Source organism: Nematolebias whitei, chromosome 20 (genome assembly GCF_014905685.2).
Source record: "Nematolebias whitei isolate Nwh7 chromosome 20, NemWhi1, whole genome shotgun sequence".
In the NCBI taxonomy this organism is placed as follows: domain Eukaryota; kingdom Metazoa; phylum Chordata; class Actinopteri; order Cyprinodontiformes; family Rivulidae; genus Nematolebias; species Nematolebias whitei.
In genome coordinates this window covers 21,880,175-21,893,217 of record NC_056517.1, presented here as the reverse complement: position 1 = coordinate 21,893,217, position 13,043 = coordinate 21,880,175, and the positions used below count along the sequence as shown (strand labels likewise).

The 13,043-nt window shown below is 40.4% G+C and overlaps 1 protein-coding gene across 1 annotated transcript; it reads left to right on the top strand.

The window, feature by feature from the left end:
• The first annotated feature begins 914 nt into the window (after positions 1–914).
• Positions 915–12,970, top strand: rdh12l (retinol dehydrogenase 12, like). Its single transcript, XM_037694072.1, has 7 exons — positions 915–928; positions 1,156–1,271; positions 2,687–2,842; positions 2,934–3,038; positions 4,763–4,972; positions 12,555–12,747; positions 12,854–12,970. The coding sequence occupies exons 1-7, from the start codon at positions 915–917 to the stop codon at positions 12,954–12,956; spliced, it is 897 nt and encodes a 298-aa protein (XP_037550000.1). The 3' UTR covers positions 12,957–12,970.
• The last annotated feature ends 73 nt before the right edge of the window (positions 12,971–13,043 follow it).

Genomic DNA, 13,043 nt, shown 5'->3' with positions numbered 1-13,043 from the left:
TGAACTTTTTTGGATTTTTCTACCTGGTTTATTGAGAATGCATCAGGAAATCATATATGCGTTTTGGGAAAGTGTAGATATTATCTACTTTCTGTACAATGTAGATATAAGCCACTGTTCTCTTACTTTTATTTGATTTATTTAGTGCTGATTTATTTAGTGTTGTTTCAGTGGTTTTTTTACTGATTGAGAGAGCTCTGCACAACAATCCAATGTGCCTAGATAGTTGGTCTGTGCACAAATGGCAAATAAAGAACTTTGTACCTTTGTAGCCTACCTTTGTTTGAGTTAACTACATGAATGAGTACATTATGTAGAAACTACTTTTAATTTTTTAAAGTAAAAGTCTGAACTTTTTAAAATTGATTTCCACTTGTAAAGTTTCAGAATATTACCATTTTTATTTGCTTTGTAATGTTTACTTGCATCACAATGCATATAAGTTATTTACATGTTTTAGAATGAAAATATGTTTAGAATTTTTTTTGTATGTACAGTATGCATTATTTATTGTAACCTATGTATTTAAAAAAAACTACTTTTTGTTTATTTATTCAATAAAGTGTTTATTTTATTTTATTTTATTTTATTCAGTGGCAAGTAGGAACTCTTTTCCGCCAGTGTAACCCGGATTAAAAAGCGAGCGCACCAAACACAAAGGCGGGACACTCCCATTTGAACCAATCAGCGTCGTTCACAACCGATTACGTATGTGGCATTCGCGAAAACTCGTTCATAACACTTCCGCTTTGCCTCTTTCCAGTATGTTGTCACGCTTGGAATGAAAATATTAGCCCACGGTCAAAGCTCGACACCGTCCCTCCTCTGTTATCAACGCTGTTAATCTGAGTTTCTCGAGTTTTTCAGGTTTCAACGATTTATCACAGTCGAGCTGCCAGCAGCGTTAAAGGAAAATGCAGTCTTTAAGGTAATGGGAAGTGCGATATTTGTTATAATTCAGGGACTTTTAGCCAATTTAATCGCTAGAAATTTAAAAATTAAAATCGCCTTGGTTAAAGTTTTTCTCATCGCGGGCAAGTCAATATACAAAGTGTCGTGTCTTGTTTTAACTTGTTTTATTTTATTTATTTTAAAATAATTTTACACCCATCATGTGCTGGATTGAGTCATCTGAGATTTCTCAATTTTTCACAGAAATCTCTTCCGGGCTCCTTGGTCCTCTGATGTAAAACTCTGTGAGAAAACTGCGGTGATTACAGGAGCCAACACGGGGATCGGTAAAGAGACAGCTATAGACCTGTCAAAGAGAGGTACACCTCACTGAAACTACTGCTGTTTGTTTGTTTGTTTGTTTGTTTGTAAATATATGTTGTTTTGCATACTTTTAAATACTTGGCTTTGTTTCTGTCCCAGAAAAAACAATATAAGTGATTTTTATACCATACCACTTTATTTATAAAGCTCTTAAAAACAGCAGCAACCAAAGTGCTGTACAACAACACAAAGGACACAGGATGAAATGCATAAAATTCACAGAGGTAAAGATAATTTAAACTAAATGACTAAAATAATAAAAACACAATGTCAGTGTCAATTTATTTATATAGCACATAAAAACAACAAAAGCTGACCAAAGTGCTTTACAGTTAAGACAGATTAAAAAATTTAAAAAAGAGTAAAAATGCATCTAGTGCCACTCAAAAACATAAGTTGACAATAAAAAACAACACATAACAACAATAAAATCAGCTCAACTTGTTCTCAGACTCTGCGTGGATGAAATGCTAAGGAATACAGATGAGTCTTGAGCAAAGATTTAAAAGTCTCAACAGTCTGAGCGCTCTTTAAATTCTCAGGTAAACTGTTCCACAGTTTTGGAGCAGCAACCGCAAAAGCCCGATCACCTCTGGATTTAAGTTTGGTTCTGGGGACATCTAAGAGGAACTGGTTTGTAGACTGGAGTGCTCTTACTGGAATGTAGATGTTAATGAGATCACATAAATATGACGGGGCCAGACTTTTTAAGACTTTAAAAACAAGCAATAAAATCTTAAAATCAATTCGGAAGTGGACAGGAAGCCAGTGGAGAGAACACAGTGAAGTTAAAATCAACTCACACTGGATCGAAAGCCAGGGAACAAAAGCGTGTTTTTAAATGAGACTTTAAAACAGTGAGAGACATGTAGTGGTAAGTCATTCCACAGTTTTGGACCTGCAACAGAGAAAGCCCTGTCACCTCTGAGCTTACAACGAGTGTATGGAACCAGTAAAAGTATCTGGTCTGCTGACCTCAGAGAGCGCTGTGGGACATATGGCTGCAGCAGATCACTGAGACAAGAAGGGAACTGTTCGGAGATTTAAAAACATGCAGAAGAATTTTTAAATGAATTCAGAAGTGAACCGGGAGCCAGTGTACTGATTTTTATACATTTCTTCTATGCTTGGCTTTGTGTTTTTAATAAAAATTTAAAAAGATTGGAATAAGTTACAATTTTATGGGCTTCATGTGGCAAAGTGCTGCAGAATATATAAAAGCTCTAATGCTAGTGGCAATATTCAACCTAATTTTACAATACTTTGTATATTGAATGATATATTTCTATTTTGTGTCGTTTTCAGTTCTTGTCAGAAAATGGCGCTGTGTTCCTTTTGTGGCACACTGCTCTTTCTGCTTACACAAAATCTTGTTTTGAGACTCCAGTTTTTTCTCTCTCGCCGTGTTTAGGGGCTAAAGTCATCCTAGCGTGCCGGGACATGGAGAAAGCGCAGGCGGCAGTGAAAGAAATCATCGAAAGCTCCGGCAATGACAACGTTGTTTGCATGAAACTTGATTTGTCAGACAGCAAGTCTATCAGAGAGTTTGCAGAAACCATCAACACAAGTACAATAATTTGCTTCCTAGTTAACAGTTTTTGAAAAGATACCTAAAAACTATGAGGGTTTTAAATTTATTATTGTTTTTTTTCCTGCAGATGAGCCTAAACTCAACCTCCTCATCAACAATGCTGGTGTTATGGTTTGTCCGTACGGGAAAACAGCCGATGGCTTCGAGATGCAGATTGGTGTTAATCACATGGGTAAATACAATCAAGCTGTGCTGTCTTTGAGGTTTGAAATGTTGTGATTTTCAGCTCTTTTTCTTATTTTACACCTAAATTGTTTACAAGAAAGGGAACTCCGACCAATATTGAGTTTTGCCATGTGTGTCAGCTCTCAGTTACATATACGATCCACTAGGAGGCGCACTGGACATTTGTTGCCATCCCGTCCACTGCAAAGAAGGCAACAGCTCACAAAGCAACTGTCACAAGTTGTTTGTAATATTTTTTTACAGTAAATGAATATAATTGATCATTATTGTTAATTTCATTCAACAATCATGTAAAACAGCTAGACGACATATAAGGAAAATATATTGTTTATAATGATCTAAACTAGATCGGAAGTCAGACAATAACACATACAACTCAGAAATTACATATAAAGCGTATTGCGTAACGGTATTGGAATAATGTATATTTTTTATTATTTACCTGTTCTGTAGTCAACACTTAGGAAATGTTCACTGCATACCCGATGATACTTTGAAGGATGAAACGTCTCTCTTCTGATATTAGCTAATCATCTTCTCAATGGGTCAGGTTTGTGTAATGAAAAATTAAATATAATCAAATATATTATTTTACACTGTGTAAATATTACATACATTGGAGACAATAGCTGATTGTACTGTTTAATAATGTGTGCTAAATTATAGAATCAGCCTGGTGCTACACTCTGTATATTGGCCACAAAAGCTAATATCTACTGTCCAATTCAATAATTAACAGTGATTACATCAACTTTATAGGCTAATTTTAATTTTAAATGGTTGATTCAAGTCAAGAATTGTTGTTATCCACAAGGGGCAATTTGTTTCAGTCAGTAGGCAAACAAAACATCCATAGACATTAAGACATTAAAATAACAGTCCAGAAATCATCATCACTGTTCGTTGAGAAGCCTGATAGCTACAGGGATGAATGAGTTTTTCATTCTGTTCGTTCTACATCTGGACAGCAGCGCCCATTTTCTTTAGCTCAGTTCAAGTTACTGCAGTTTACTTGCTGTATCTTTGTGAGGATTAATTATTAATAGTCCTTTTTATGCTTACATACTGATTGATGTTTATTATTCTAGCTTAATCGCTGACAGGGCAAAGACTCCTTTGGTTCGATAAGAAGAGCAGTTTATCATTAAACCATAGAAAGTTTTTCATGCCAGATTTCTAGAATACTGCTTTAAATAAATGTTTTTCTGTCTGTTTTCTAACTTATTTTTTTTTTAGCTTTAATCTCCAAATCTATACAGATTAAATTGGGTGTTTAGTCTATTTCACAGCTGATCAGAAGGATTATCTTTTTGTTTTGTTTTGTTTTGTTTTGATCAAATAAGATTTAACTGTTGGATAATGTTTAAAGTTTGATTTCATAATGAGCCCTGGTGATTTTTAAATAAAATAACTTGTGATTATTTAAGATTATTGTTTTAGTTTTGCATAATTTACCTGGTCAGAAAAAAAAACTGCTAAGTAAAAATTAAAACTTCATTTGTCCCCCTTCTGATCATAAAAAAGGCTTCATGCAAGTTCAGTGACATAAAAGTAGCTAAAGTCTTCGACTAGCTGGTAATATAGCAATTTTTGACATTTTAAATTAAATTTACACAAATAAAAAAAAAAAAAACAGGCGTTTTTGGTTACATTATTTCTCAAACATTCATTTGAAACACCAAAGCTGAACTTCCACCTTCTCTTTTCCAGGTCATTTTCTGTTGACGTATTTGTTGATCGACCTGATCAGAAGATCCGCCCCGGCCCGGATAATCAGCGTGTCTTCCATGGCTCACTCCTGGGGGTCCATCAATCTGGAGGACATCAACAGTGAGAAGAGTTACAATAAGAACAAAGCTTACGCTCAGAGCAAACTCGCAAACATCCTCTTCACCCGCTCCCTGGCTAAAAGGCTGGAAGGTGTGTATTCTAAAGATGCTCCGATCACTGGACAAACTTTTGTAAAGCTCCGACTTGTCAGTTCCAATTCAAATGCCTAACGTTGTGTCTTCTTCCTTCAGTAAAATACATCGGCGATGTGTCTATTAGCGCAAATTAGCAGTTAGCTACTATGTTTACATAGCAGTGTCAGATTGGCAGGTCAAGCTAAAAATCAGACAAATGGTGGATTTTTAATAGTGTGAATGTTTCTGGAGCATTCACACTATTGTGATCCATTTTTCTTCTGTATGTTTTTCAGCATTATTCTTGTTCCAGTTTTTGTGTTATTTCAACAAATCAGGAGAAGGGCACTATGACTATTATTGTGGGTGCAACTTTAGCTTCTTTAAATATTTAGCATTTCCTGGCACTTTTTCTAGTAGAAAATGAATTGAGCTCATTTTCTGTCCTTCTTATCTTTAGATCTGTTTGCAACCTTTTACTGCTCCTTTCACATTTTGTTTTGGTTCAGCTTCTTTCAGCTTACTTGTGCAAAATTAAACTTTTTTCAGCTACTTTCAGCTCATTTCAGCTGTTTTTCAGCTGTTTTGTGATCCTTTTTAGATTATTTCTGTTAACTACCCCTCTTTTTGTTCTTCTTTCTGCTAATTTAAGCTTGTTATGCTCTTTTCAGCTTATTTATGCAAGTTTCAGCTTTTTCTGCTATTTAAGCTACTATTTAGTTGTTTTTATGCTAATTTTAGCTTTTTTTTGGCTAATTCAACATTTTTTGTACTCATTTAAACTTTTTTTAGCTTAATTCAGCTAAAATTTGCTCTCTCCACTTCCTTCTGGTAATTTAAGCTTCTTTCTGCTTTTTTAGCTACCAGTACTTTTCAGCATTTTTTTTGCTCATTTCAGCTTTTTTCAGATAATCTCAATTTTTTTTGTGTTCATGTCTGCTTCTTTAAACCTAATTGGGCAAACGTGTTCTTTCTGATTTCTTCTGCTAATGGCCTAATTAAATATTTTTTGCTAATTTCAGCTTGTTATGCTCCTTTCATCTTATTTCAGCTACTATTTAGCTGTTTTATGCTAATTTTGGCTTTTTCAGCTAATTAATTCCACCTTTTTTCTACTCACTAAAACTTTTTTCAACCTAATTCGGTAAAACTGTGCTCTCTCTACTTCTTTCCGGCAATTTAATTTTCTTTCTGCCTTTTGGCTACTTTTCAGCTTTTTTATTTTGCTAATTTCAGCATTTTTAGTTAAATTCCTGATTTTTGTGCTAATGTCTGCCTATTTAAACCTAATTGAGCAAATATGTGTTCTTTCTGTTTCCTTCTGCCAATTTAAGCTTTGTTCTGCTTCTTAAGCTAAGATTCAGCTGTTTCGAGGGAAACTTGTGCTTTTTTCAGATAACTTCCACTTTTTGCACACATTTCTGCTTCTTTCAGCCTAATGGGCCGCAATTGTGCTCTCTCTACTTCCTTCTGGTAAGTTCAGCTTTTTTCTGCCGTTTCAGCTACTTTTCAGCTATTTCTTCCTAATTTCAGCCTTTTTTTTTTAGCTAAATACCTAATTTTTCTGCCTTTTTTAAACCTAATTCAGCAAATGTGTGTTCTTTCTGCTTTCATCTGCTACCTTAGGTTCTTTCATTTCAGCTACATTTCAGATTGTGTGTGGGGGTTTTTTTTTTAACTAATTTCAGCTGTTTTTCAGCAAGTTGTTCTGCAATAAACATTCACACTGCATTTTCAGAGGAAATGCAGTTTCTCTAGTTACAACTTTAAATGCCCCATTTTCCTCATTTTTAGACACTTTAAACAGAGTAGTTAAAAAAGGAGGATGCTGCTCATTGTACGCTTTTTTGCTTTATTGTCACATGCAAAGTTCATTTATTCATGCTTACGTCCGTTGTTAACCACATTTCTGCAACTTGCCTCAGAACTGAGAATTAAGTCACAAGATATTGTAGTGAAATAAGACGGTTATCGTGCATTGCTTTTGTATTTTGTATGTTTTATAACGCCTGTCAAAGACAGCATAATATGGTATAATCTCCATCGTCTGTAAACCTTTTCTTGTCCCACCCATAACTTCTGACCCACTCAAGACGATTTAATGAAACTTAATACACATACATCATCACTAGATGGAGTGTCATATACACATTTTTTTTTTCTTTCTCTGTCCTCTGGTGAAACCAGACGTGTCTCCGTGGTCTCCCCCCCTCCCCCCATGCTTTCCTGCTTGCACTCTTTTGTCCTGTGAACCCTTGAGCTTCTTTTATTTTCTGCATACCTCTCAATTCGAAGGATCAGCTGGTCTCTCAACAAAATTGATCAACTTCTCCCGACAGGAGTCAGGGCATAAGGAGGACCCTCTTACCTCGACAGAAACAAATTGGATTCATGATGACAAACTGGTTATTTTGCTGTTTGGCCGGTGAATTCTGGATTGTCTATAAATTTGTGTGGATGTGTCAAAACTCGACAGCACTCAGACAGAATTTGGGGAGCTGCAGCAGGGAGCTGGAGCAGCTGTTATCAGGACTGTGAACTTTCTGGCAGCCCCCATGAATGGTGGAAATAATCTTGGAGAAGCCGTGAGCTCGACTTATGGCGTAAAGGATCAATTCAGCTGTTTTGGAGTTCCATCAGAGGATATATACCAGCGAGACTTTAAAAGGGCAGAAACAACAATTTAAGAGTTCTGCCTGACCCAAACTGTGGCCTTGACGTTGGACTTATCTCAATCCCTCCTGGAATGTTTTGAAAAAACAAAGACGCTTTGTCTGTCTCCTCACCCCTCCCTTCCCCAAGGTCGTGGACATGTGACAGAACCTCAACCGAGCTGATGATGAATGACACCTCTTATCTGGACAATGGCTGAGAGGGGGGGCTCTGGACTATGCTACGACTTTCCCTTAAAAATTCAATGTCTTCACCGGCCTATATGTACATGTATAACATCTATTTATGTTGCTTTACTGTGGTAGGTTTTTTGATGCCTCAAATCGTGCCCTGTCTAGAACACGGCGTGAGATCTTTTTTTATACCGTCTCTCCTCATGTTTTCTTCGCTTTTCTCATCTAAGCAAAATATTATTCTTAATAAGAATAAGAGGGCTGCGCTATTTATAGTAGCAGCTTTGTGCACTCCGCCCATCTTTTGGACGACTGTACGTACATGTTCTCATTGTATCTCGGTGCAATGATGATAAAGTTTATTCTGATTCTGATTCTTTTCATCACACCCAGCTCCAAGGTCAAAGTCCCAAATCAAGGTCAGATGTTATGGAAGGTGTTTGCTTGTCTGGGCCAATGCTTTAGATTGCTGTATAATACCGGTAGTTTGTTGACAAGCGTAGAATGTGCCGTATGCAGTACACACATTTTTTATTTTGTTTGTGTTTTGGTGCAAAAATTAGCAATATTTGGATTTGGTCAAAATATGATGAATACATGTTCTATTTCGTATAGGCTTCGCCCTTTAAGGCTGTCGCTGGTGGGTTTATCCCGTCATGCAAAGCATCGCACTGAAAAAATTAGTCCACGCCCACCTGTTTTGTGGGCTCCACCCGGTCCGTATAAATTACTTAAGAGCGGGTAATTGGCTCCCATTTTTCTTCAGCAAGCGTATAGCACTAAGCTTCAACTAGACGATGTCCAGCACCAATGTCATTCGCCTGTGTCCGTCCTGCAAGACCGGCTACATACTGAGTTTTTACCGGCACGACATCTGCGAAGGATGCCTAGGTCCCCGCCATGCCGACCTCGCCTCCTCCTGCCACCTCTGTGACCACCTCCCCCTGGAGGAGAGGCAGAGGCAAGCAGCGTCCTGTGCCTCCGGAGAAGCATGATCAGACGGTGACGTCGCTCTCCAACCGAGCTCACCAGTGTGCGTTCCAGACGGCCGCAGCGAACAATAATGTTGCGCTGCTAGCATACAGCATTTCAAAGAGGCTGGAGGGAACAGACCTGCCTGAGGAGACGAAGAACTCCCTCTGCAAGGTGTCTGATGTCATCCTGAACCTGTGCGCCTCTTCTGCAGTCTGTCTGTCTCGCATCGCAGCCTGGATGACAATGGTTCAGAGGTCCACCTGGCTCCGTCACTTCCCCTCCCTGCCAGAGAAGCTGCAGAAGGACTTGTTGGAGGGCCCCATCACGACGCATGCGCTGTTCAGAGCCAACTTCAAGGCCATGCTCAAGAACTCGAAGAAGTCGGAGGAGGTGTTGGAGACTGTGCGCCATCTGATCAAGCTGCACTCCTACACCCCCCAAACCCCCCCACCCCTCCATCCAGAGCTGTTGGCTCAGACTAGGGGTTGAACGAGTATATCATTTTTAAACTCGACATTAACATAATAAAACCCGAGTAGAACTCGAGTATTTGATGACATCATAGATCTCTAGATACAAAAATAAATAAATAAAACCGCAAAAAAGGTAATTATTTACAAAAAAAGACCAACAAAACATTGGGAGCGTATATTATGCTCCTACCATTTATCATACTGCAAATAAGTCACAGGAAAAACTAAACTATTAGTTATTATTATTAAACTGCAAACGTGAAGAAACATGCAGCACGTCAAAAACGAAACTTAAACCGAAACTGGTTCTGGTTCGGTGGATTGGACCCAGTGTGACCTGCAACAGTGCAACACCGCCCCCTACGGTCATACGGTGGTCACATAATATGACGTCACCACGGATACTCGACGTAACATTTTTAACCTCGATAGATGTCCTAACAATCGATGTGTAGATTACTCGAGTACTCTGTTAATGCCCTAGCTCAGACATGGCAGAAATTTGGCAAAGCGTCCATGGACCTGTTTGCAACACGAGAGAACGCTCATTGTCAACTATGGTTCTCACTGAGCCCGCGAGACGAACGACCACTAGGGGTGGATGCGTTTGCTCACAGCCCGTGGCCCAAAATGCTTTTTTACGAATTTCTCCCACTCCCTCTGATATCACGGTTTCCGAACAGAGTTCAGGAGGAGGAACTGACAGCCCTCCTGGTGGCTCCAGAGCACGTGAACGCCCCATGGTTCCCAATTCTACGACGCCTGTTATCGGGGCGCCCGTGGAAACTGCCGTGGAGGGAGGATGCTCTCCTCCAGGCGGGAGGAGCAATCAGGAGTTACCCAAAAATAGGCCAGCACCTTTGGGTCTGGCCGCTGAGCGGATCCGTTTAGAGAGGATGGGTTTCTCCCAAGATGTAGTGCGCATGATCCAGGATTCATGTGCTGCCTCCACCACGGCGCTGTACACATCAAAGTGGATAGTTTTTTCAGTGCTGGTGTACGGAGAAAGGTGTAGAGGCCACCTTATGTCCACTAGGTGGTGTGCTGTTCTTTCTACAGCAGCTGATGAACAGAAATCTGGCGTTCAGCACGATTTAAAACGTATGCTGCAGCCATTTCTTCTTGTCATGAAGGTTTCGGGGACAGAACAGCTTTTAATCATCCGCTGATGAAACGTTTTTTAAAAGGTGTACAGAGACGCAGGCCTGTTTCACGCCCATTTTCTCCACAGTGAGATTTAACGCTGGTTCTGCGAGCCCTGATCAAAGCTCCATTTGAGCCACTAGATCAGGTTCAGATTAAATTCTTGTCTTTTAAAACAGCCCTGCTGTTGGCTTTAACATCCGCTAAGAGGGTAAGTGATTTATCTGCCCTCTCTGTCGCTCCGTCATGTCTCAGAATTCAGGCTGATGGCAGCTCAGCTGATCTGAGGCCTAACCCAGCGTTTATGCCTAAAAACATCACAAGCTCATTTAAATCAAGAGCGATCTCGTTGGAGGGATTTTTCCCTCCTCCCCACAAATCAGAATGTGTGTTGACTTGTTACGTAGCACGCACGGCAGCACTGCGTCAGACTCAACATTTATTCCTGCACTATAGAGACACATCTGCAGGTCGCCCGTTATCCACCCAGCGCCTGTCACACTGGCTGTGTGAGGCCATTTCTGAAGCCTACAGAGCATCAGATTTAGAGCCTCCTGACAACCTCAGGGCGCACTCGACCAGAGGTATCACATCTTCGACTGCTTTGCGTAATGATATGTCAATGCAGGATATTTGCACTGCGGCCGCGTGGTCAACACCCTGTTCATTTATTCGCTTTTATTTACGTGATGTGTCGGCTTGTTCCATGACACGTTCTGTCCTTGGTGCCTTAACAGAATCAATATTATTGTTTCATGGAGTCTCGTTTAAACTCACATCTGACTGCATGCATTACAGTGTGAGATGTTATCAGTCACAGGTTATGACTGTTGTTCTTGTTCTGTGGTCACCAATCAGTTCATTTGATTAATAATCAGTTAATTTATTATTATTATGTTCATATTGAAGAGCCGTGGATCTGCTCTGTTCACGGCCTTTTTCAGCCTCTCCTCTTTTCCTTTGAAAACCTTTCCGGGGCGTTCATGCACTCGGAACGCATGCAGTGCGCGTCTGTGCATGGTGCACGTAATTACGCAACGCGTATTTATGCACATGGAGAGCTGAGTGACAAGATGTTTTTTGGGGGGGCAAGCGGGCGCTTCTTGTGGTGTTCGAATGGACCCAGTGAGGTAGAGACTACATCTGCTTTGCCCTTAACCCATCAGCGACAGCCTTAAAGGGCGAAGCCTATACAAAATAGAACATTGGTTACGTACTGTAACCCCAGATTCTATGAGTATAGGCGTAGCCCTTTAATCGTCAAGCCTCACTGGCTCCTAAATGGCTGAAGGAAAAAAGCTATTTGGGAGCCGATTACCTGCTCTTAACGTAATTTATACAGACCGGGTGGGGCCCACACAACAGGTGAGCGTGGATTAATTTTTTCAGTGCGATGCTTTGCATGACGGGATAAACCCACCAGCGACAGCCTTAAAGGGCTACGCCTATACTCATAGAATCTGGGGTTACAGTACGTAACCAACGTCTTACCTTTTGTCACGGGTCACGGGGGTCACTGGTGTCCATGTCCAGCAATCACTGTGCGAGGGGCGGGGTACACCCTGGATGGGTCGCAAGTCCATCACAGGGCCACATAGAGACAAACGAGACAAACAACCATTCACTCTCTCATTCACACCTAGGGACAATTTAGAGTTACCAATCAGCCTAACATGCATGTTTTTGGACTGTGGGAGGAAACCAGAGTACCCGGAGAAAACCCACGCATGCACGGAAAGAACATGCAAACTCCACCCAGAAAGGCCCCTGGACCGGGGTTTGAACCAAGGACCTGCTCGCTGAGAGGCAGCAGCTCTACCAGTTGCGCCACCGTGCTGCCCTTCATTTCGAGAAGAAAACCTTGAATTTTTTTTTATCCGTGTGCTAGCTAAGCTGTTTTCAGGACCAGATGGGAAATCCCAATACCCCAAAATGGTTTGAGGTTTGCTCTTTCAAATTATGTCAAGAGCTCCTCATTAGAAAAAGCTGAGTTTGATTCCGACAGATTTTCTAGGGGTTATCTTGATTAGCATAACAAAATAAGCCATAAATTATATTGGGTGTCAAAACTGTAGCTTAAAGAGACAGAAATATGAAAATGTGTGTGTTAGTTTAACCAAATATGACTTAATTCTTGACCATGTCACGTGTTCTTGTCCAGGCACAGGCGTGACGACGTACTCGCTCCATCCCGGAGTCGTGCAGACAGACTTGTGGCGCCATCTGAGCAGCCCAGAGAGGTTCTTCATAAAAATAGCCAAGCCTTTCACCAAAAACTCTGTCCAAGGAGCTCAAACTACAATTTACTGTGCCGTGGAACCATCGCTGGAGAAAGAGAGCGGTGGCTATTACAGGTAATCAAAACAGGTGAACAGGACGGTGGGCAGCAAATGAGTCATGACTTCTGCACTGGGTTTTATCACATGAAACAGTTACATGCTGAACTCTTGGTTCTTTCAGTGACTGCGCTCCTGCCAACTGCTCCGCTGCGGGGAAAAATGACGAGCTGGCGCAGAAGCTGTGGGAGCTGAGCTGTCGACTGCTCTCCATATCGTGGGAGTGAAACGTCAAGAAACAGAACCTTCAGACTTTCAGTTCACTAACTTGTGCAAGTTTCTCTTATTTCACAAACACTACCTGAAAGGAAATG

Excerpts from the sequence above, each read along its gene's own strand:
- rdh12l (XM_037694072.1), top strand. Across the intron at positions 2,843-2,933 it reads TGCAGAAACCATCAACACAA|ATGAGCCTAAACTCAACCTC; the intron begins GTACAATAATTT and ends TTTTTCCTGCAG. Across the intron at positions 4,973-12,554 it reads CCTGGCTAAAAGGCTGGAAG|GCACAGGCGTGACGACGTAC; the intron begins GTGTGTATTCTA and ends GTTCTTGTCCAG.